The sequence below is a fragment of the Musa acuminata genome, chromosome BXJ1-6 (genome assembly GCF_036884655.1).
Source record: "Musa acuminata AAA Group cultivar baxijiao chromosome BXJ1-6, Cavendish_Baxijiao_AAA, whole genome shotgun sequence".
Taxonomy (NCBI): Eukaryota; Viridiplantae; Streptophyta; class Magnoliopsida; order Zingiberales; family Musaceae; genus Musa; species Musa acuminata.
In genome coordinates, this window is record NC_088332.1 from 16,706,501 (window position 1) to 16,730,399 (window position 23,899).

General features: G+C 37.7%; 2 protein-coding genes across 2 annotated transcripts; both read left to right on the forward strand.

Moving 5' to 3' along the window:
• The first annotated feature begins 389 nt into the window (after positions 1-389).
• On the forward strand, positions 390-890 carry LOC135677474 (uncharacterized). The gene has a single exon (XM_065189834.1). It carries the CDS (start codon positions 390-392, stop codon positions 888-890), a length of 501 nt encoding a protein of 166 aa, XP_065045906.1.
• A 20,477-nt stretch (positions 891-21,367) lies between these two features.
• LOC135677475 (cationic amino acid transporter 1-like) lies at positions 21,368-23,205 on the forward strand. Its single transcript, XM_065189835.1, has 2 exons — positions 21,368-21,799; positions 21,881-23,205. Exons 1-2 carry the CDS (start codon positions 21,382-21,384, stop codon positions 23,203-23,205), a joined length of 1,743 nt encoding a protein of 580 aa, XP_065045907.1. The 5' UTR covers positions 21,368-21,381.
• The last annotated feature ends 694 nt before the right edge of the window (positions 23,206-23,899 follow it).

Genomic DNA, 23,899 nt, shown 5'->3' on the forward strand with positions numbered 1-23,899 from the left:
GGATGAGACAATCTTGACGCAGCCACAGTTTGTGAGCTGGATTAGGTACTGGACTAGGTTCTCCGGAGATGTTGAGCATGGCTGGCGGACAACTGAAGGAGCCGTTAATGTAACCTAGCAAATCGTATCTAAATAAGAGATTAGATAATTAAGCCCGCCAGAACATATAGTTGCCACCATTTGATAACTTGAAAGGGATTAATGTGGCAGCATTGATGGATATAAGTCCTGTAAGGGAAAAACTGTGAGTCTATGCATAAATAGGAATTGGAATATAAGAAGAAGATAACAAAGACATCCTAGCACCCACTTTTTTTTTTTTTTACAGCAGTGCTTCACGGTAGATGGAGAAAGTGGGGGAGGAAATGAGTGAAAAGAGTAGCTGAAACATGGAGGAAGTGGGGGAGGAAATGAGTGAGAAGAGTACTACTGCTGCAGCTGCAGATCGCTGCAGCTGCGGCTGTGGCAGTGGCTGCGGCTGCGGTGGCTGCGGCTACTACGGCTGCGGATGCTGCGGCTGTGGATGCTTGCTGTGGCTGCGGCTGCAGAAGCTACAGCTGCTGAAGACTGCTGAAGACTGCTGCTGCAGCGAAGATTGCTGCGGCAACGAAGATTGTTGCTGCAGCGATGATTGCTGCAGCAACGAAGATTGCTGCGGCAACGAAGACTGCTGCTGTAGACTGCAGCTGCTACAGATTGCTACGGCTGCAGAAGCTGCTGAAAACTGCTGCTGCAGCGAAGACTACTGCGGCAGAGAAACTGCGGCAGGGAGCCTGGAAGCGGCCACAGCAGAGGAAGCTGCCACCACGGCAATGAAGACTGGTGGCGGCTGGTGCTACGGAGGTAGCGGTTCGGGCAAATGGAGGACAGCGGCCACCACGGCAGCATAGCGGACGCGAAAGTTGGCGAGGTTCTTGCGAGGGCGGGAGGTGGCCGAGCGGTCGGCGAGTTCGGACCAGCTGCGGTGCTCTGAGAGGCAGCGAGTGACGGAGTCGGAGAGGCAGGAGAAGACGCCCAAAGGCACCGGAGGAGAGGTAAGCAGCGGCCCTGCCCTTTCCAACCAGACATGAAAGAGGAGGAGGCGGCGGGAGAGGAATCACCGGTCTTCTATCCGCAGGGAGCAGTCCTTCTAAAGATGTTCTTCCCAGTATACTTGGGCGGAAGGAGATCTTCCCAATGGCGAGGAATCTCACAGCGGTTCGGGTTGTGTGCCCAGCAGCTGCTGCTGGCCAGGAAGCGGCCGCGGAGTTGCATCAAGGCAGAGAGGTTGGCGTCAGCTGCTGCTGGCCATGGGAGCTTCGGTTCTTGCTTTTCTTGTGAGAGAAACAGACGCCGCAGGCGCCAGCGGTGGTGAAGGTGACCGGCAAAGTTAAAGAAGGGCCGGAAGGGGAGGAACTGCAGTGGAGGAAGGAGAAGGGGAGGAAGGAAGTCAACACCGGTCCTTCCGGCTTCCACACCGACACCAAGAGGAGCAGCAGAAGGCTTCGGCAGAGCTGCCTACATCCACAAGGGAGAATGCTCTGATACCATGTTAGAAAAAAGATAGAAAAGAAATTACTGAAGAAGCTTGAATGCATTAACATGTCCCTCTCCTATTTATACAGATTAGGCGGGAAGATTTTTCTCAACAGAGTAAGATTTTCTCGGAAATCTTATTTATCATGATAGCAGATTTCCCAACTATCTACTCTATTGAGGGAAATCCTGAGAAATCTTCCCTCCTAACCTGTATAAATAGGAGAGGGACATGTAAATGCAAATCAGCTTCTTCGATAATTATTCTTGTTTTCTATCTTTTCGAACATGGTATCAGAGCTTTGCTATTGATTTCCTCCTCTGCGATAGCACCAGCTCTGTGTTGGCCAAGCAACCGCAGCAACACGCTGCTTCAAGCGGAGCCATTGAAGAAGCTTCCCGGGACACAACAACGAATGGCGCATTCGGATGTGGATTCTCAGGACACAACGACGAATGGCGCACTGGGATGTGGATTCGGAGCCGGCGCTAATGAGCACCGTCTTAGCTCTGCTCATCCACTCCTCTTCTTCACTGGCCTATTGCTCGCTCTCCTACTTTGCTGCCTATAGCAGACACTCTCCGCCGCCGCCACGCAAGGAGAGAACTATTCTCCCACTGCCTCCTCAACGGCAGTGTCTTCCTCCTCAATAGCGGTGTCCTCTCCATCGGCGAACAGCGGACGCAATGGTGGTGTCTTCCTCACTTAACGGCAGCTGCTGCGTCTTCCTCCTTCGCCGTCGCAGCCTCTAAAATCCCAAGGACGCTGTGACATCTTCCGCAGCCGCTTCCCGGCCCACATCTGTCGCTTCCCTCTGCCACAGCCGCTGCATCTTGCTTCCTCATCTACCACAGCCGCTGCGACTTCCCTCTGCATCGAGGCCGATAGAGCTCTTCCTCTATACGCCTAATCGCTACAGATTTCTCGCAGATTTCTCCCGCTGCAGCTTCCTTGAGCACCGCTGCAGATTTCGCTGCAACTTCCTCATCTGCTATAGCTTTTTCATCTGCTACAGCTTCCTCATCAGGTGCATCCTCCTCATCTGCTGCAGCTTCCTCAGCCGTAGTCGCAGCCGCAACATCGCTGCAGCAGTAGCGACCTGCTCTCCAAACCCTCTCTTCACTGTGAGACCGCCACTGCTCTTCAGCAAAAAAAAAAAAAAACAACAAGAGATTGTCTGGGATATCTTCATTATCTTCTTCTAATATTCTAGTTACTATGTCTATAGGGACTCCTAATCCTTCTCCTACAGGGCTTATCTCCATCAATGCTACCACACTAATCCCTTTCAAGTTATCAAAGGGTGGCAACTATACATCTTGGAGGGCTCAATTGTCTAATCTCTTATTTGGTTACGACTTGCTAGGCTATGTTGATGGCTCCTTCAATTGTCCGCCAGCCATGATCCACATCCCCGGCGAACCCAGTCCAGTACCAAATTCAGCTCACAAAGTGTGGTTACATCAAGATCGTCTCATCCTCCAAGTTATTCAAGCCTCAGTTACTTGTTCCGTCGCTCCACTGATATCTTCTTGTGGGACTACTGCTGAAGCATGGTCGAAGCTCAGTCTTCTGTCCAAGCTGTTGGTGACCAAATAAGACGGAAGTACTAAAACTGATTATCTACAAAATACCAAAATTATCATTGATGATTTGGTTTTGATAGTTCATTCCCCATGTGACAAAGAGATCATCATTTATATCATTAATGGTCTCGGAGATGATTACAAGGAGCTGGCAGCTACAGTTCGGGCACGTGACACGCCAGTATCATTTGAAGACCTCTATGACAAGTTGATTGATTATGAGACGTATTTAAAGCATGAAGACAAGCTACCCCGACCAACTATCACAACTCAAGTTAGTCACAAGTCTAAGAGAAAGGGCACTCGGTACCCTCCGAACATCTCCAAAGGTTTGGCCCATACACATCTTGATCATATGGATCCCATGCGAAACCCCTCTTATCCTCCCAATCATAACTTCTTGCAAACTGGCAACTCCAATAATCATCGGTGATGGTAAAGGACTTCCTATAACTCATACTGGTTCCATAACGCTTACTTCTGATAATACCACATTTACACTCGATGATATTTTATGTGCCCCTTATATTAAAAGCAATGTCATTTATGTTTCTCAATTTTGTAAACATAACAATACTTCAATTGAATTCTTTCCTTATTCCTTTCTTGTTAAGGATTTGAGCATGAGGGCATCCTTGGTCTAGGGCCCAAATAGAGGCAACATTTACGAATGACCGTCGGCTCCACAAATAACCCAGCCCATTATTCATTCTTCCGTTGCGGCTCTAGTTGATGTACGACATCGTCGTCTTGGTCGTTCCTCATCCTTTATTCAATAGAAATTACTTTCTCGTTACTCTCTTCCTATTTTAAATCACATAGTTCTATAATGTATTATGATGCATGTCTTAGTAATAAAAGTTATCAACAGCCCTTTGGCTCATCTTCCATTTCCTCCTCTAAGCCATTTGAAATTATTTATATAGATGTTTGGGCCCTGCTCCAATCCTGTTTTTTGATAAATTCAGATTTTATGTCATTTTTGTAGATTATTTCACTAAGTACACATGGTTATATCCTCTTCACCGTAAATCTGACGTATCCACCATCTTTCCTATCTTTCAAAAGTTGGTCGAAAACCACTTTCAGTCTACAATCAAAATGATTTACTCTGATGGTGGCAGTGAATATCAAGCCTTGGCATCTTATCTCACCGTTTGTGATATTCAACACCTCAAGTCTCCCCTACATACTCCTCAAATTGTTAGCTCCACTGAATGCAAACATTAGCATATAGTAGAAACTAGGCTAATACTTCTATATCAGGCCTACCATGCGGACCACTTTATTAACCATTCCTCACTAGAATATACCTCCGATCCAACCGGATGAGCCTCCTATGACATCGTCCCGTTCCTCCCCTCATGATCCTCACTTAGAATTCTAAGAAGCAAAAGATAGTTGCACGGTCTACAACTGAAGCTGAATACCGTGCCATCACTATAGCCACTGTAGAACTCAATTGGATCACAAATCTGCTCAAGGAACTCAACATTAACTCCACTCCTACAATATATTGTGATAATGTCAAAGCTACCTATTTGTGTGCTAATTCGGTGTTCCACTCCTACATGAAATATATTGCTATCGGCTTCCATTTTATGCGAAATCAAGTTGTCCGCTGTCAACTATGAGTTTCTCATATCCATTCAGCTGATCAGTTAGCCGACTCACTCACGAAGCCTCTCGCTCGTTGACTTTTTATATTACATCGATCCAAGATTGATGTCCTTGATAGGAGCACCATCTTGCGGGGGCATGATAGCAGATAAGATTTTCCTAATTATATAAGGAAATCTCTCTACTCTGTTGAGGGAAATCCTTTAATCTATTGAGGGAAATCCTCCCTCCTAACTTGTATAAATAGGAGAGGGACATGTTAATGTAAATCAGCTTCTTCGACAATTATTCTTGTCTTCATCTTATCTGCTATCAATAAATACCTCACAAATTTCTGCTTGGAAAACATACAAAAATAGAGCAAAAACTCTATGATTCTAAGGTTGTAAACTCTTTTAAATATAGAGTCCCTTCTCCAAGAGCTTAATAATAGTCCTAAGGGAGGTGTGTGAGGGAACACTTATAAAAGAAAGGTGTAAATGTTCTCTCCTGAACCTGTGAAAAGGAGAAAAAGTGTAAGGGTAGTTGATCTTCGCCCATTGGAAAGAAGATCAATAGTGAAAGCCGGTGGCCTCGAGTGAAGAGGAATCGAGAGTGAATGTAGGTCACGACGACCGAACCATTATAAATCTGGTTTGCATTTCTATTTTACTTTTCATTATTATTGATATTGCTTTAATTGCTTATTATACTTATTCTAAGTCAAGCACAACTTCAATATTTTCGACATGATTTTTTCATGGAACGTAGTTTTTCAAAACCAACATTTTTATCGTAAGCACTAATTCACCCTCTCCTTTTAGCACCGACTTGGTCCTAACAAACACCTAGGCGCCACCTCAATGTCATGTGCCTGAAACCCATACCTCGTATGGATAGACACGAAGCGGTCCTCATGTGTCATGCACATCAACACTCCATGGCTTCACTCTTTTCGGCCATCTAACCTCTCCCACCATTTGAATTGCACCACGTTTGGAACATTATATCATCTCGGACTCGACACGGGCCAACGATAATTAAACTTGAGATCAACGCTCCACATTCTCACTAGTAATGTTTTACTCAGAGGTAATGGTTTCAAGAATCCACTATAAAAGGGGTTTCATAGATATGTCCTAGGATAGTCTGAAACTTGAAACTTGAAACTTGTCCGACTTAACTGGCTAGCTTACTTATTTAAGTATTGGGGAGGTATTATTAAGAGTGGCTCGATGTCGTTTTCTAGAGTGTAGATTGGATTAGAGAAGTTTGACTTGAGATCTAACTCAAGAAAAAAATTAGGTTAGATTTGAATCAATATCTATCTTGAACAATCAAAATTTGATCTAATAATAATTTTTATTATTTTTTTAAAATCAATTAGATCTTGATGAATTCTAGAAAAAATCTCATAACTTTGGCTTTTTTTCTAAGAGTTCTCTTACTTTAAATAATACCCAAACAGTGTCCCTTGGTGAGCTATTTTATCCGTTTACTCCTGGACAACTAAGTCATTATCTTTTTTCCCCCCAAAACAGTGGCTTTTGGACCTCGGAAAGGCTTTGTTGACCGGTTCGGGTTGAGATGGTTCACTACTGGTTTAACATTTTAACTCTGTTAAGGAGACTTACAAAGTGGTCAGTACAATGTACGGTAAGATATTGTCATAGTATGGGTGCTGATCTTGATGAAGAAACAAAAGGCTTCTCTTTTATCACTTTCCTTCTTTTGTTCATCTCCTTATTTATCTTCTCCTTTATTCCGTACGTGGATTGTTGCTGTTCTTCTTGTCCATCTCCTTTTTCTTTATTTTTTTTTCTTCTTGAATCAAGAAGACAAAAAATATCATGCAAGTATTTTGATGTGTTTACAAAAAAACACCTATTTCATGTTGTACTTTCATGGAAGTCAATGTGTTATAACATATTTTACTGTTATATTAATTCATTAATTTAAAAAAATAATATTTTTAATTCTAATAATCTTATTATTGGTAGGATCCTATTCCCGATGAAGTATTTTTAGTTCTTGATAATATTGATCGACAGACATTAGATGAGACATCAAGTTATTAAGTTTTGATGAAAATCATTTGTCAAATAGCTTATGTTTTGGGACTTTTTCTATAGAATTTCATTACCCATTTTATTGTGATGAAGACTTCAAAAATGAATTGGCTAAAGAAAGATTATAAGAAGAAGATAAAGGTGACATAAACCTTAATATTTATGATGCATTAGATGTTGGTTAGCGAGTTATCTTAAGTGAGGATATGTATGATGATGTTGAACAAGTACTTGCTGAATATGATTATAGCTAAGATGATGGCGCAGTTCCTTTTGCTAAAGACGATGATTATTTGTACAATGATGTGTTTGTTAATAAGATATGGTATTTGAATGATATTAAAATTATTTTATTATTTTTTATATATTATTTTGTAACTCAAATAATTTCTTTGTACATGTGTTTCCAGATAGGGCTAAATTTCAAAAAGCTTTGAAAGATTATGTTATTGGAAGAAATTTTGAAATTAAACATGTTGCAATTATAATTTATGATGTAAAAGAAAAATGTAAAGTTTTTTATTGCTAATAGATGATGGTAGCTCGTGGTGGAATTAATAACTTTTGAATTATCAAATTTCATAAAGAGTATGATTATAATTTATTAAGATTGAATAGGGATCATAAGGAATATTGTAGTTTTTTTTGTTATAGATCAAATCAAAGAACAAGTTATAACAAATGTTGATTATGATGGGGATATAAAGCGGTCTTTCTCTTATTTTTTTGTCTTTTTCTTCTCCTCTTCGCTGCTGTCAAGATCACCACGTTGCTACCTTTTTCTGCCTAAAAAACGTAGCCACCTCCTTCTAAAAACACAGCCACCACACCCCCCTTATATTGATCTAGGGTTAGGTTAAGAGGGGGTGTGGGCTGTGGGTTGATAAAGCCCACATGGGCTGAATATGGGCTGTCAGTCCAATAACCTCCCCCTTCAGCCCATAAGGGAGACTGTCCCATGACTCCTTAATATGAAGCCATGCCGATTAGTTGTTGGCATATCTCCTGTCTTTCTTTTGGTAAAGTCTTTGTCAACATGTCTGGTCCGTTGTCATCTGTATGAATTTTCTGAAGCTACAACTACTTCTCTTCAAATACATTTCGAATTCAATGGTATCCGACATCTATATGCTTTGACTTAGAATGAAACATTAGGTTCTTACACAAATGGATGGCATTCTGGCTATCACAATGCACCACATAATTTTTCTATTTCAGCCCCAATTCTTGTAAGAATTCTTTCATCCATAACATTTCTTTGCATACCTTTATAGCAATAATATATTCTGCTTTTGTGGTGGAGAGAGCAATACACCTTTGCAACCTGGATTGCCATGACACAGCTCTCCCTGCAAAAGTAAGTACATAACCTGAAGTAGACTTCCTCGTATCTATATCTCTTGCCATATCTATATTTGTGTAATCTGTCAATATATATGGTCCACATCTAAAGCTTAAACAAACCTTAGAGCTCCCTTTGAGATATCTAAAAATCCACTTCACTACTGCCCAGTGCTCTTTGCCTAGATTTGCAAGAAATCTGCTAGTAACACCAACTGCATATGCGATATCTGGCCTCGTACATACCATTACATACATTAAACTTCCAATTGCTAAAGCATAAGGAACCTTTTGCATTTTCTCCTTCTCCTCATCACTTGACGGACTCTGTTCTGAGCACAACTTGAAGTGACAAGAGGAAAACCAACTGGTTTTGCATTGCTCATACTGAATCTTTCCAATACCTTCTCGATGTATTTCTCTTATAACAACCAAATCTTCTTATTTTTCCTGTTACGGAAAATTTGCATACCCAGTATTTGCTTTGTTGGCCCCATGTCCTTCATTGCAAAATACTTACTCAGCTCCTTCTTCAATCTGTCAATTTTAGACATATCTTTCTCAAGGATAAGCATGTCATCAACATAAAGTAAGAGAATAATAAAATCCTCACCAAACCATTTGATGTACACACAATGATCTGAAGCCATTCTTTTGTATCCATTTTCTGTCATAAATGAATCAAACTTTCTATACCACTATCTTGGAGCTTACTTTATCCCATACAAGCTCTTCTTCAATTTGCAGGCAAAGTTCTCTTTCCCTTTGACTTTGAAGCCTTTTGGTTGCTCCATATAAATTTCCTCCTCTAAATCCCCATGAAGAAAAGCTGTCTTCACATCTAACTATTCAACCTCCAAGTCCTGGCTAGCAGCAATACCAAGAGCAACACGAATAGAAGACATTTTAACAACAGGAGAAAAAATCTCTTCAAAGCTAATCCCTTTCTTTTGACCAAAGCCTTTCACAACCAATCTAGCTTTGTACTTTGGTTGAGAACAATATTCTTGAGTCTTCAACCTAAAAACCCACTTGTTCTTCAAGGTCTTCATTCTATTTGGTAGTAGCACCAAATCATAAGTATGGTTCTTCTGAAGAGCATCCATCTCTTCCTACATAGCAACTAACCACTTCTTTTTCTGCTCACTTTCAATTGCTTCTTGGTAATTCTCTGGTTCACTTACATCAGTAAGTATCATATACTAATCTATAGAGTATCTTCTAGAAGGTTGACATTGTCTAGAAGATCTTTTCAACTAAAGTTCTGCGGGAAGTTGCTCTCCAACTTCTTCTTGCTCAACATGTCCTGCAGGTAGATCAATATCAGGCTCTATACTATCTTCCTGCACATCTCCCCCATCACCATGATATACTAGAGGAGTAATTGGGTCACAATCTGCTAATGCTTCTACAGAAGTATTGGCTGGTGCCTTCTTCGTCTCTGCTTCTAAACACCTTCTACTTTTTTGGATCTCAAAGTCTGTAACCAAAATAATCATGTGAGTAGCAAAAAAAAAAATATTCTTTAGACTTACCATTCAGCTTGGACCTCTCATTGTCTGGAATATGTGTAAATGCACGACAACCAAACACTCTCAAATGCTTGTAAGAAACATCTTTCCTTGACTATATATGCTCTGCAACATCACCATCTAAGGTTGTACATGGTGATAAGTTGATCACATCAACTGTAGTCCTCAAAGCCTCATCTCAAAACCTTTTGGGTAGCCTGGCCTATGAAAGCATACATCTGATCTTTTCCATGATGGTGCGGTTCATCCTCTCTGCAATAGCATTATGCTGAGGTGTACCAGGAATTGTCATCTCATGTTGGATTCCATATAACTTGTAATAATTATTAAATAATCCTGTATACTCACCACCATTATCTGATCTTATGCATTTTAATTACCTTTTTGTCTCCCTTTTAACCCTGGCATGAAACTCTTTGAAGACATTAATAACCTGATCTTTGGTCTTCAAAGCATAGGCCCAAACTTTCTTGGAAAAATCATCTATAAAAGTGACAAAATAAAGGGCACCACTTATACCAAGAACATCAACAGATCCGCCATGAGTTTTTATCCTCAAAGGACCACATACATCTGTATAAACACGGTCTAAGGCATGTATTTTTCTAGACAAAGTAAGACTAGCAAATGAAACTCTATGTTGTTTACCTGTCAAACAATCAATACAAGGGTTCAGATATATACATTTGAGGTCTAATAATACCTCTCTCTTGGAAAGAGCTTGCAGCTCCTTCTCGCTCATGTGTCCTAGTCGCCTATGCCACAACTCCATGCTGAAGTCTTTTTCTGTAGCATTTAACTGCTTACCATAAGCTTTAGCCTGCAACCTGTACAAAGTATGACATTTCTTTCCATTAGCTATAACAAGAGAACCCTTATTGAGCTTCCATTGCCCTCTGTGAAATCTGCTATCATAGTCTTCATCATCTAGCCTTCCAACTGAAATTAAATTTAGCCTTAAGTCAACCACATGCCTCATATCCTTAAGCACCAACTTGCAGCCAAGGTTGGTCTTTAAATGGATATCACTCATGCCTATGATGTCTGATATGCCATAGTTGCCCATCTTGATAATACCAAAATTTTCAAACCTATATGTAGGAAAAAAACTCCCTCCATAGTGTAGCATGATAAGAAGCACCTATGTCAATCACCCACTCAAGATCCTAATACACAAGAAAAAATATCATCAGAATGAGACAAAATCAAATAATCACCATCCTGCACTATAGCTGTGATATTATCTTTTGACTCTATAGACTCCACTTCTTTTTCCTTTTTCTTACTCTTCTTAGGTTGCTTACATTGGTTCTTGTAATGTCTTTTCTCACCACAGTTATAGCAAACAATATCTTTTCTCTGAGATAAGTGCTTGTGAATCATTCTGAGATGTTGTTGAACTCTTTCTTCTCAACTCCTCATTCAACAAACTGCTTGTTACTTAACTCACAGTGATAACACCATCTGGCGCAGAATTAACAATGCCTGTAACTCATCATCAAGAAACATTTTCATAGAGGATAACTGGTTAGTAATACTTTACATTTTATTCAAATACTCAGCAATAGAAGCACCCTCTCTATATTTTAGGTTCACAAGTTTTCTGATCAAAAAAGCTTTGTTGCCAACTTTTTGAGACTTTCCAACTTTTTCCAAAGAGATTATGCAGAAATTTCAGTAGAAACATGGTGAAAGACACTATCATCAAGCCATTGTCGAATAAACCCAACTGTTTTTCGATCTAACATCTTCCACTCATCATCTGTCATAGTTGTGGGTTTTGCACTATCCCCCTACAAAGATCCATATAAATCTTTGTAATACAAGAGATCTTACATTCTTGGTTTCCATATCATCCAATTGTTTCCATTTAAACTAATCATATGAGAAACATTACTGGCCTCCATGTTCAAATACAAAAATTAAATCACCAAAACCCTTGCTCTGATACCAATTTATAGGGATATAAAACGGAATAACCTTTGTATATGAACAAATACTAGCAAACCATGATATGCAGCGGAATTAAATGAAATCACAATCAAATAGAATACCAAGATATACGTGGAAAACCCCTCCAATGTGAAGGGTAAAAACCACGGGGCAAACTAGAGATAATCCACTATGAGAATAATGAATATATAAATCTAAATCTCTTGCCCTAAACCTAGCAAGAATCACAAGAGAACAATTGGGATACAAGGATCACGTCATTGTTCACGATATCTAAAACCTCCCCAAGTAATCACAACAAGAGTCTACTGTAGATTTGATCTAACCTGAGATGAGAACACTGCTAGATAATTGAGAACAGTCTCTCTGCATTGTCCTTGTTTTCTTCCCTTTCTTTCTCTTGTTTTTCTACCTTTTTCTTCTCCTCTTTACTACTGCCAAGATCACCACGTTGCTACCCTTTTCTACCCAAAAAACACAGCCACCTCTTTCTAAAAATGCAGCCACCACACCCCCCTTATATTGATCTAAGGTTAGGTTAAGAGGGGGTGTGGGCTGAATATGAGCTGTCAGCCTAACAAATTATATTTTAAAAATTATTATTGTTGATATTTAGAAAGAGATTTTGAGTTATTGTTTCATACAAGAAAGCTTATTTTGCAAGAGAGATTACCCTTAATAAGGTTTATGATAACTTTGACCAGTCATATACTAATATAATTCTATTTTGAATGGAGTTAAAAACCGCATAACTATGAGTTTTGCTGTGATTACCTTAGAAGAATATTTTGGACTTTATAGGCTTACCTTAGAAGTTTTAGATTATATATGTGATTTGTTTTTTATATTGATGTTGCATATCTATTAGACAAATAGATTTTATAGGATATTTTGGACTTTATAGGATATCTATTGATGTTTTGGACTTTATATGTGATTTGTTTTTTATATATGTGATTTGTTTTTGATATATGTGATATCTATTGATGTTTTGGACTTTATATGTGATTTGTTTTTGATATTTTGGACTTTATAGGATATCTATTGATATTGATGTTGCATACCTATTAGACAAATAGACTTTATAGGATATTGATGTTGCATATCTGGTTTCATCATAAAATCATCTTCAAAGAATATTTTGGACTTTATAGGCTTACCTTAGAAGTTTTAGATTATATATGTGATTTGTTTTTGTTATTGATGTTGCATATCTATTAGACAAATATCCTAGTGATTTGATGATGGCTATAGCCTATTGTTGGTTGTAATAGATTATTTTTCAATTACATTTGATGTGACAAAAATTGAGTGCAAGTATTTATGCGAGTGGTTCTTGCATTAACCGAGAATATATATTATGAGATACAAAAATTTAACTGTCAGTGATTGAAATCTAAGAATTATTTTAGTTGGGAAAGAAATCTTCCTGTAGCATATCATGGTTATTGTATGGTTTATATAACTAAAAATCTTGAGTGATATGCGAGACAAAGAGGTTGCAAAGTTGTTTTGAGTTACAAGTTTAATAAATGCATACAAAAGTTGAGAAAAAAATCATAAAGAAAGTTTTATATGGATATCTAAAATTGAGAAGGAGAAATTAACTTTTGTATATTTCCTTGGCCATCGTTATATAATGTTCACAACAAATATATCATAAAATATGAATTCATTAATGAAGAATATTTGTGACTTACTTATTATCTTTATGATTGAAATGATTAAGATGAATATTGCCGAGTGATTCTACATCCGTCATGAAATAGCTAATAATTTAAAATTAATTTTAACAAGTATTCCAGAATTAACTTGCCAATGCAAAGGATAAGGGTTGATACTACGGTATCTTTTCTCGTACTCATACTGAATTGCAAGTGTAAACATCCTTTGAGACAATTATAATAGATTTGAAGAAAAGAAGTTATTCATTTTTTATATTTTAATATTTTAATATTTTAATATTCTTATCTTATAGTTGCTATTGGGTATAGGAATGATACTCCATATTCTTTTTATAAAAATTATTATAGAGCTGACACCTACAATAAGACCTGTAATGATAAAATAATTTTTACGAAAAGTAAACAATATAAGTTACAACAATAATATAATCGTATCAAATTATCCGTACAGGCTTGTAGAAGAAAGAAAGTAAAAATTGAATCTAAAACATAGTGGTAAAAAAAAAAAAAGTCTTCCAAGTACCAATAATTTAGACATAATAATTGATTATGTTAATTCTCACTTATATTATAGAGTAATGACATTTACATAGGAATTTTGGTTGCAGTAGCTTATTAAAAATTGAATTGTAATTTTGAAGTGGTATAGTGAAAACTTACTTTCAGTGACTTATATATTTATAATTATTCAAGTTATATTGAAATTGTAGGTTTCAGTAGATTCATTGCTTTACAATATATGCTCCATTTTATATATTTAAAAAAATAATAAATTTTAGACTGGCTTTTAGGGTAGAGTTCTTTTTGCCCAAATTTTTACCAGGTATCTTGGGCCAATTTTAAAGCTCAAATGTCAAAAAAATATTATACGGATCCATGATATTTATGTGAAAATAAGAAAAAAATTTACCAAAAATAGAAAATGACACAGAGTTTATAAGTTGAATAATTCACAAAATATTGAATAAATTTTATAAAATAAAAAATGGTAACATATATCCATCTAGGTTAAATTTGGGAAGCTTTGTAAAAAGGAGGTGTAAAGGTTCTCTCTTGAACATGTTAAAAGGAGAATCGAGTTGTAAGGGTAGTTGATCTTCACCCAATGAAGGAAGATCATTAGTGGATGCTGGTAGCCTCGACGGAAGAGGAATCGACGGAGTGGATGTAGGTCACGACGACCGAACCACTATAAAAATCTGGTTTGCATTTATTTCTTGTTATTTACCTTTATTGCAAATGGAATTCTTACCTTCACTATACTTCCGCATGCTTTTAAGTTAAGCATTTTCGAGATCAGATTTTATTTTCTCATTTGGTTTAACACCCAAGACAAATGGCTCTTTTCGGATTTCAAGAGGGTTTTTCTATCGTTCTTCTTCCCATGTTCAATGGGACGGACTACACTTATTGGAAAACTCGGATGAAAGTTTTCTTGCTTTCTATGGATTTGAATTTATGAAATATTATCGAAAATAATTTTAAAAAGTCTTCTACTCTAATGAAAGAATGGAATGGTTTGGAGAAGAAAATTTTTTCTTTAAATGTTAGAGCTATAAATGCTCTATTTTGCACCTTAGATAAAACTGAATTCAATCGAGTTTCTATTTACGAAATGACTTTCGATATTTGGCACACTCCTAAAATCACACATGAAGGCACTAGTAGAGTTAAAGACTCTAAAATAAATATTTTGATGTATGATTTTGAATTATTTCGTATGAAGCCAAGCGAGACTATTAGAGACATGTATACCCGTTTTACGGATGTCTCAATAGTCTAAAAGCTCTTGGTAAAGTTTTTTAAATCTTGAACTTGTAAATAAAGTTTTACAATCACTTTCTAAAAATTGAGATTCTAAAGTAATAGGAATACAAGAATCAAAGGACTTGAACTATTTTCCGAGTGAAGAACTTATTGGGTCTTTGATGACCTATGAAATGACTTATGTGGCACTTGAACTTGAGAACAACATTCCAAAGAATAGGAAGGATTTGGCATTTAGAACAAATGAAGACTACTCGAGCGAAAGCTCAAAGTGATGATGAACTCGAACTTCTCACTATAAAATTTAAAATATTTATTAAATAAGAATTAAAAAATAAAAATGAACTTAAAAAGAAATTGTCAAAGAAGAAGTGCACTCAAGATGGTTTGGGATGAAATGAGTACCTCCGAAAACAAGGAACAAACCAATAAAGACGAGATAGCAAGCTATGCCTTAACGATTTTTGACAACGAGGTAACCAAAACCCATTTGCCTTATTTTGAAATTACTTGATGCTTTTTCATGAGTTATTTTTAAATTAGTTAGTAAAAAATAAAAAATATAAAAATGTTCTATCAATATGATCATGAAAAAATGATCATGAAAATTACATATTTTATGATAAAGGAATAAAATGATGATTAATCCTATGTATGTTTTTAAGAAGAAATAATATGTATTTTGATGATTTCTGATTTTTATTGAAAATGCTTTATGCCCAATAAAATCATACTTGATGTCTTAATGAAAATGTTAAGAGGTTTGATATCATGCTTAATGAGTTTATAATTGCATGTTATGCCTTGAAAACTTGAAACTATATTTCGGTATTATGCCCAAAGTAATGATGCATAATGATAATGCTTAATGAGTTTATATTTCAAAATTATGCATGATGATTCTTGTAATTTATGGCTTATCGATCTTTACCGTAATGAAAGTTGCTTTTTCATTTTAAATGTTGATGCTTGTTTTTATTTAGATAAAAATTTGGGCATGTTTATATGAAATCAATCATATGAATTGAAATACCAAAAAGAGAAATGCTTTCTCCTTAAAAAATTTCTCTACTTTATCCTTTTTTAAAAAAGAGATTAATAAATCTATTTATGTTACTTTTATTGAATCTCTTGAAAATAATTTTGATGATTTGTTGATTTGAATTTGGATGAGTTTCGTAAATATATTTATGTTACTTTTATTGAATCTCTTAAAAATAATTTTGATGATTTGTTGATTTGAATTTGGATGAATTTCATCTAACTATGATTTTTATCTTGATTTCTCCATATTTATAACTTGAGATTTACCCTATATAAATCAAGATCTTTTATTCTTAATATTTCTTTTTGCTATCTACTATCCAAATAAATCATGATTTTTTAGAATTATAATTTTTATGATTCATAATGAATTGAGAGATAATATACATGAATCGAGATCCTTTTTGTGTTCTCTCATGACACCTTTTGCTATAGGAATATCTTTATCTATCTCATGATCTTGAATTCTCGATATTGATACTTGAAATTTTTCTATGAATCAAGATCTTATTTTTTGAACTCTCGTGTTTCTTTTTGTTATTTTCTAAAAGGGAGATTTGTCAAGATAAATCATGTCATTTAGTATTCATGACTTAATCCTTCATGATCTTTGATATTTTATCTTTCATGATATGATTTTTATGTATAATTTCTTGTATTCATGAAGTGTTTATCTCATCACCAAATTAATTTGAAATGAAATTATGCATGAAATACTCATGAGAAGTTAATGATCATGCATGGTAGGATATAATATAATTTGACATTTTTATACCATCATGATTTGAATTATTTATGATTTGAAATGATGCATACAATACTATGATTTGATGCTAAAATGATGTATCATGAATGCTTGAGTATCATGTATGATATGCCCATAGTGATAATTTATTTTTGATATTATGCATAAAGTAAGAATGATATGTAAGGTTTTAAAATTGTACATGTTTTAATTTAAACTATAATGATGCACAAATAAGATTGATACTTTACCTTTGTCATAATTTTAAAATAGTTGTAAAGGAAAAAAAATTACAACATTATATTCTTCCCTTCTATTTGACAATGACAAAGGGGGAGCAAAATTTGCTAGCTTGCATATTCTAAAATGATGCATTGTTATCTTGCATTCTTTTTTAAAAAACTTGCTAGTCTTCATACTTCAAATCGAAGTAACACTTGCCAAATTGCAAGCTTGCATACTTCAAGAAGAAAGAAAAAGTTGTTAGTTTACACATCATAAAGAGAAGCAAAAAGCTTGCTCATCTCAAAAGATGCAAAAATTTTGTCAACTTTCATATGTATAAAATTTGCTAGCCGGCATGTTTTAAAATTATGTAAAACTTACTAAATTTGCTAACTTATAAATTGCATGGAGAAATAATTGCTAGAAAAGCAAAAATTACCAGCTCAAACTTTTGCTAGCAAAAATTGAAGCAAAAAATTATACTTCTCAAAAGAAAAGAAAATCACTAGCTTGCATGATGATAAAACTTAAGACTATTTTTATTATGCAATGATTTAAAATTATGTTTCAAAAAATGCTAGTTGTACTTCTCTTTTTTATTGATGACAAAAGGGAAGAAGATATAAGGATAATGTATAATCATGCATGGAATGATGTATTGGATAATTTGATTATACATTATTTTATGATCAAATGTTATAAATATTCATAATGAAATATTGCTTTGACTTTAATTTATTTTGAATTCAAAGTTCATCTCACATTGATAGGGGGAGTTTGTTTAAACTTTGGGAGTTAAGGTTAACTCTGTCATTAATTGATTATCATCATCAAAAAGGGGAAGATTGTTAAATCTTGGATTTTGATGATGAAATCAATTGATAGTGTTTATGATTTGATCTGCGTTTTGAGTAACATAGGAAGCTTCGATCAGGAAGAGACAATTAAAGCAGAAAGAATCATGCTAGGCCGAGAAAAACATGTCAAAAGATTGAATGTCGAGCCGAAGGATCGATCGACGTATCGACAGAAAGCTTTAGGCCATGGGTTCGGGCATCAAACCAAGAAGAGCATAAATTGCGCCAAGGAAATTGGAGTTGCAGAGGTTAACTGACCGATTGGGCAATAGGTTGCAAGAGAGGACGATGCATCGAATAATCAGATGAAGCATCGATAAACCAATGACATGCCGGACAATATTTAATTAGCTTTATAATAATTATCTAGATCGAAGTAGGTTTTAAGTATGTAGGATTAACTACAATAGCAAGGCATAAAGCAAAATGAAGTCTCAGAGTCAAGAACGAGATTTCGTTGAGAGTTCGAGAGTTCGTCGGAAGTCCGGACATTCGTCGGAAGTTCTATCAAAATTGATCAAGAAGTCTAGGAGCTTGCTAGAGAAGCTTGTCGGAACTCGCCAAGAAAATCGTCGTGAAGTCCAGGAGCTTATCGAGAGTCCGCTGGAATATTGCCGAGAGATCATCGGAAGTTCGTCGGAAGATCGCTGGAAGCTCGCCGAAAGAAACCTAGACTTATAAACTTATTTAGCTTAGTAAATGTTTTAAAATTCGTAGTTAGTACATAATTTAGTTGGAATTTGGCCAATTGGGTAAAGTTTGGGTTGTGTTGGGCCAAGTGAAAAGGCCCAAAAATGATACATTGTTTGGATACTCAAAAATCCATAAAAATACCAAACAATTCTTTAAAATTAAAAACTAGTGGCATATGTCCATAAATCTCCTATTTAAAACTTTATAAAAAATTTGAGATCGTTTTGAATAGTGCATCTATGCAATCAACTATTTTTCATTTTTCCTGAAAAATAGTGTATCATTTATTACAAAAATTTTTTTCTAGACTAATTTTTTTCTATTTATTGAGGACCTCTTTAAAAACTCAAATACGAAGAAATTTGTTAGAATAGAAAAAATAGGAGATGATAGAAAAGTGAAACACGGTTCAAATGCTTTAAAATCCATAAAAATATCAATTTTTTTCTAAAATAGAAATATGTGACATATGTCCATAAATGTCATGTTCAAAGTTTTTCTAAAAATTTAAGATTATTTTAAATAGTACATCTATGTGATGTTTTATATTTTAACTTTTCTCAATAATAGTGCATCATCTATTAAAAAAATTGTGGACCAAATTTTTTACATAAAATTGTTGACCTATTTAAAAGCTTAAATGTGAAAAAAAAAATATTGCATGGATGCCTTGTAATTTTTTTAAATAAAAAAAAGTGAAAATAAAAAATAACACACTATTCATATGCTCAAAATTTTATAACAATATTCGAAAAAAATTAAAATTGAAAACCAATGACATATGTCAATAAGTGTTCTATTCAAAGCTTTTCTTAAAATTTGAGATTGCATCTATGCAATAAACTATCTTTGGAATTTTCTTTATAAAAGTACATCACTTAGGAAAATTTTTGTCTCGACCAATTTTTCTACTCATATTGTGGACCTCTTTAGAAGATCAAATATGAAAAAAAATATTATATGGATGAATTATAATTTGTTGGAAATGAAATAAATAAGGTAAAAATAGTATTTTATTTTGGATAAAGATTTTATTTTTATAAAAATACTAAAAAATTGGTAGTAAAATAATAAGTTTTCATAACACTATTCAAAGTAATTTACATTAATGCAACCCTTGAACCACAGCTACATAATAAACCAAAATTTTAAATTTTTTAGTAAATATATTTTATAGAAATGAGACACACCTTAAGGAAGCACACTATATTCTACAGTTCTGGAACCCTAAAAGTAAAAAATTCTCAAACCTTAGAATCCTCCTTGGGATAGTAACGAAATAGAATCTAAAATGAGTCGATGTTATAAGGGCATAACTCGATTCTAAACACAATGACGTACAAAATCAATGATACTTAGGGTTGTAGAGTACATTGTGACAATAATGATGAAATAGAGAGCGACTAGAGATGAAATATCATACAACACAAATTATATCAATTGATAAATGTGAAATAAGAATGTATAGTATTTGGTAAAAGCATTGCTTCAAGTCAAATTAATTTTTTATCCGATATAATCGTATGTGAATCTAAATATTTTTTTAAGATTAATATTATCGTTTAAAAAATATATGAGCGCTATATTTAGGCAATTTTTCAAATCAGGGTGCTACGTGAAAATAAATCAAAGTTAGAAATTTTTTTGGAAAACTCACCCTAGATCTTTGGCATCTGATAGAAATGGAAGATTTCAATGAGATCAGCAGTATCTATTAGGCCCTGATACTCTTTTAAACGGTAAACATCACAACGGATGACAGCCAATGGCCGGCTGTCAATTAATCTCTCCATAGATAGCTGGGAATCCACAAAGAGGCTCCTTCCTCCCGTGTATCTGAACTGGATTCCGATCACTGTTCAATATCTCCTCCATTCCCGCGCCGCAGGGGTGTTGTTAACACGTGTCGCTCGGCTTGGTCTGGCGTGCGGTGGGGGGGGGGGGTTGGTCGTCGTCGACGTTGGTGTTCATATAGTTCGTCGTCTACGAGAGAGAGCCATCGAGTGCTTGGGCTCTCCTTCCTCCTCCACCCTGTGCTTTACTCCCCTCTCCTACGCCTTTGCATCGGTAGATTGCTCTCTTTTCTCGTCTCAACTTTTATTTTCCTTTGAGAAAGAAACAAAAGTTTGTCTTTTATTTTCTGTTGATTACTAGTGTGATTTTTCCTGGAATATCGTCGAACATCTGCAGAAAAATGTAGTAAAAAGGTTGCTGTTTCACTGTTTTTCGATTCTGATATGTGAGGTTTTTCTCAAGCGAGTTTGGAACTGACAAAAAAACAAACAGTAAGCAAGCAAGAGCAGTTCTCATATAGCCAGTGGGTATACTATGATATGACATGAGTTGTTGCATTCTTAATGGGATATTAGCATACGAGATAATAACCATTTCTGCAGGCATAGATACAGATTCAAGGCACTATTCCAGTGTCGATTTTGATACAGAGAGAGATTACTCGTTGCGTACAGTCATCAATACTTTTTCCTTTACACAATTGTATCTTCATCTATAGATAGAATGAACTGATCTCCATTTTATACTAAGAAATATTCTTCAAGAGTTTTATTCTCTGAAAATTAGAATATAATTATCTCCTTTATTACTTACTATAATCATTGAAGTTTCCTGATGAGAAAATATTTAAGATTGAGATCGACAAAAGATAAGAAAGAAGATGGATAAAGAACAACAAACACTGCATGCTTACTGTCGTCACTGTTTCAGGGCCATTAGACAGCCTGAAGAGGAGATCCAAGAAGCGAAGTGGGCATGGGGACCATCAGCGAAGGCAGTGGCGGAGGGAAGCCGCAGAGAAGAACTTGTTCTTGCACCAAGCAGGACTTCCTTCCCGAGGAGTCGTTCCAGAGCTGGGCTAACTACGGCAAGGCGCTTAAGGAGACGGGAATGCGACTCAAGGATCGCGTCATGTCGCGGTCCCTCGACAAGTCGGAGCTCACCGAGATCAGGGCACGGAGTGGGCACGAAATGAAGAAGAACCTCACATGGTGGGACCTCATCTGGTTCGGCATCGGCGCCGTCATCGGCGCCGGCATCTTCGTCCTCACTGGCCAGGAGGCGCGTGACGATGCTGGCCCTGCTGTGATCCTTTCCTACGTCGTCTCCGGCGTCTCTGCCATGCTCTCTGTTTTCTGCTACACCGAGTTCGCTGTGGAGATTCCAGTTGCAGGTTCGGGCTATACTGTTACCACCGCCGCCTTGCTTTGCTTCCAGTAATGATTAGCTTACTTTGATTCCTTTTTCTTAACAGGTGGTTCCTTTGCCTATCTTCGTGTCGAGCTCGGCGATTTCATGGCCTTCATCGCTGCCGGCAACATCCTCCTCGAGTACGTGATCGGTGGTGCCGCCGTCTCCCGCTCATGGACGTCGTACTTCGCCACCCTCCTTAACCACCACCCGAACGATTTCCGCATCCACGCTACCTCCCTTGATCCCGACTACAGCCACCTCGATCCCATCGCTGTCGTCGTCATCACCTTAGTCTGCGTCGCCGCTGTCCTCTCCACCAAGGCGACCTCTCGCTTCAATTACGTAGCCTCCATCATCCACCTCGCCATCATCATATTCATCATCATCGCCGGCCTCACCCACGCCAATACCAAAAATCTCTCCGAATTCGCTCCCTTCGGTGTTCGCGGACTCTTTTCTGCCTCCGCTGTGCTGTTCTTCGCCTATGTCGGCTTCGATGCAGTGTCTACGATGGCCGAGGAGACCAGAAACCCGGCGAAGGACATCCCGCTGGGCCTCGTCGGTGCGATGACCGTCACGACCGTCTGCTACTGCCTACTGGCGCTCACTCTCTGCCTCATGCAGCCTTATGCGCAGATCGACCCCGATGCGCCCTTCTCGGTGGCCTTTGAGGCCATCGGCATGGAGTGGGCAAAGTACATCGTGGCCTTCGGCGCCCTCAAAGGCATGACGACGGTGCTCCTCGTGTCGGCCGTCGGGCAGGCCCGCTACCTCACCCACATCGCCCGCACCCACATGGTTCCTCCATGGTTCGCCGAGGTCCACCCCACCACCGGCACCCCCATCAACGCCACCGTGGTTATGCTCGTGGCCACTGCGATCATCGCCTTCTTCACCAACCTCAACATACTCTCCAACCTCCTCTCCATCTCGACACTCTTCATCTTCATGCTGGTTGCGGTGGCCCTCCTCGTCCGACGTTATTACGTCAGTGGCGAGACGACCGACACCAACCGAAACAAGCTCCTAGGCGCCATCGTGCTGATCCTGGCATCTTCCATCGCGACCGCTGCGTACTGGGCGGCAGGCGGGGAAGGGTGGGTCGGTTACGTGGTGACGGTGGTGGTATGGTTCGGGGGGACAGGGTTCTTGTGGTGGGCGGTGCCGCAGGCGAGGGCGCCGCAGACGTGGGGAGTGCCGCTGGTGCCGTGGCTGCCGTCGGCGTCCATTGCCATCAACATATTCCTGCTCGGTTCAATCGACGGGCCTTCGTTCGTGAGGTTCGGCGTATGGACCGTACTGCTGCTCATCTACTACTTCTTCTTCGGGCTCCATGCGTCCTACGATACGGCCAAGGCTTCAGCCGCTGACGGCGCTGGAGTATAGGAGTGCAGGTGGTAAGTGGTCGGTGATGATGATCCTGGAAATGGACGGATCGGATTGTGTTAAGGCTTCGTGTTTCCTTGATTCTTCTTATCTTAGTTGCGTAGTTATTTCACGTACTCATGCTTTCTCTATGCACAATTAAACTTGTTTCTTATGATTCGTATGCAGGATTGGAATATACTGTTTGTCTGAATCTATTAGTTGATTGACGATAACTTATTCTTCTATATGTCGGCTTAAGGTTGCATAGCATCAAAAGATAAGAATATTAGAACAAATGTCGAATACAAAAGAAGCGTAATAAATAATATTGGCTGCGGACGAAGCGGTGTTCCCTGTCTTGGAAAGGACATCATCGGGGAAGACGGTCCACGTGACCGTCGAGCCACCTCACCGTCCTGCTGCTATGGACGAGCGAAAGTCGTGGGTCCCTCGTCAAATGAGAACCGGGCCCGTCGTTGACCCGTCAAAAGAGCCAACGCCACGCCCCACTGCGAGCGGACGACCGGCCGCATTCGTCGGTGCGTTCAGTGGAATTACATCCGTAGCCCTTCGACGCAACATCAAATAATCGTATTGTTATATCTCTGAGCATCGACATATCCACCCACTTCACCACCGGACCCAGTTGTCTTGATGTGAGCTTGTGGGGCCCGCCAGATAGGACTGGTACGTCGAGGTAGTATTAAAACGC

What these genes read in the sequence shown, in the direction of transcription:
- LOC135677474 (XM_065189834.1), top strand. Translation starts at nt 390, where the DNA reads ATGGAGGAAGTGGGGGAGGAAATGAGTGAGAAGAGTACTACTGCTGCA.
- LOC135677475 (XM_065189835.1), top strand. Translation starts at nt 21,382, where the DNA reads ATGGGGACCATCAGCGAAGGCAGTGGCGGAGGGAAGCCGCAGAGAAGA. An exon ending in TGTGGAGATTCCAGTTGCAG is followed by an intron (nt 21,800 to 21,880) that starts GTTCGGGCTATA and finishes TTTTCTTAACAG; the next exon opens with GTGGTTCCTTTGCCTATCTT.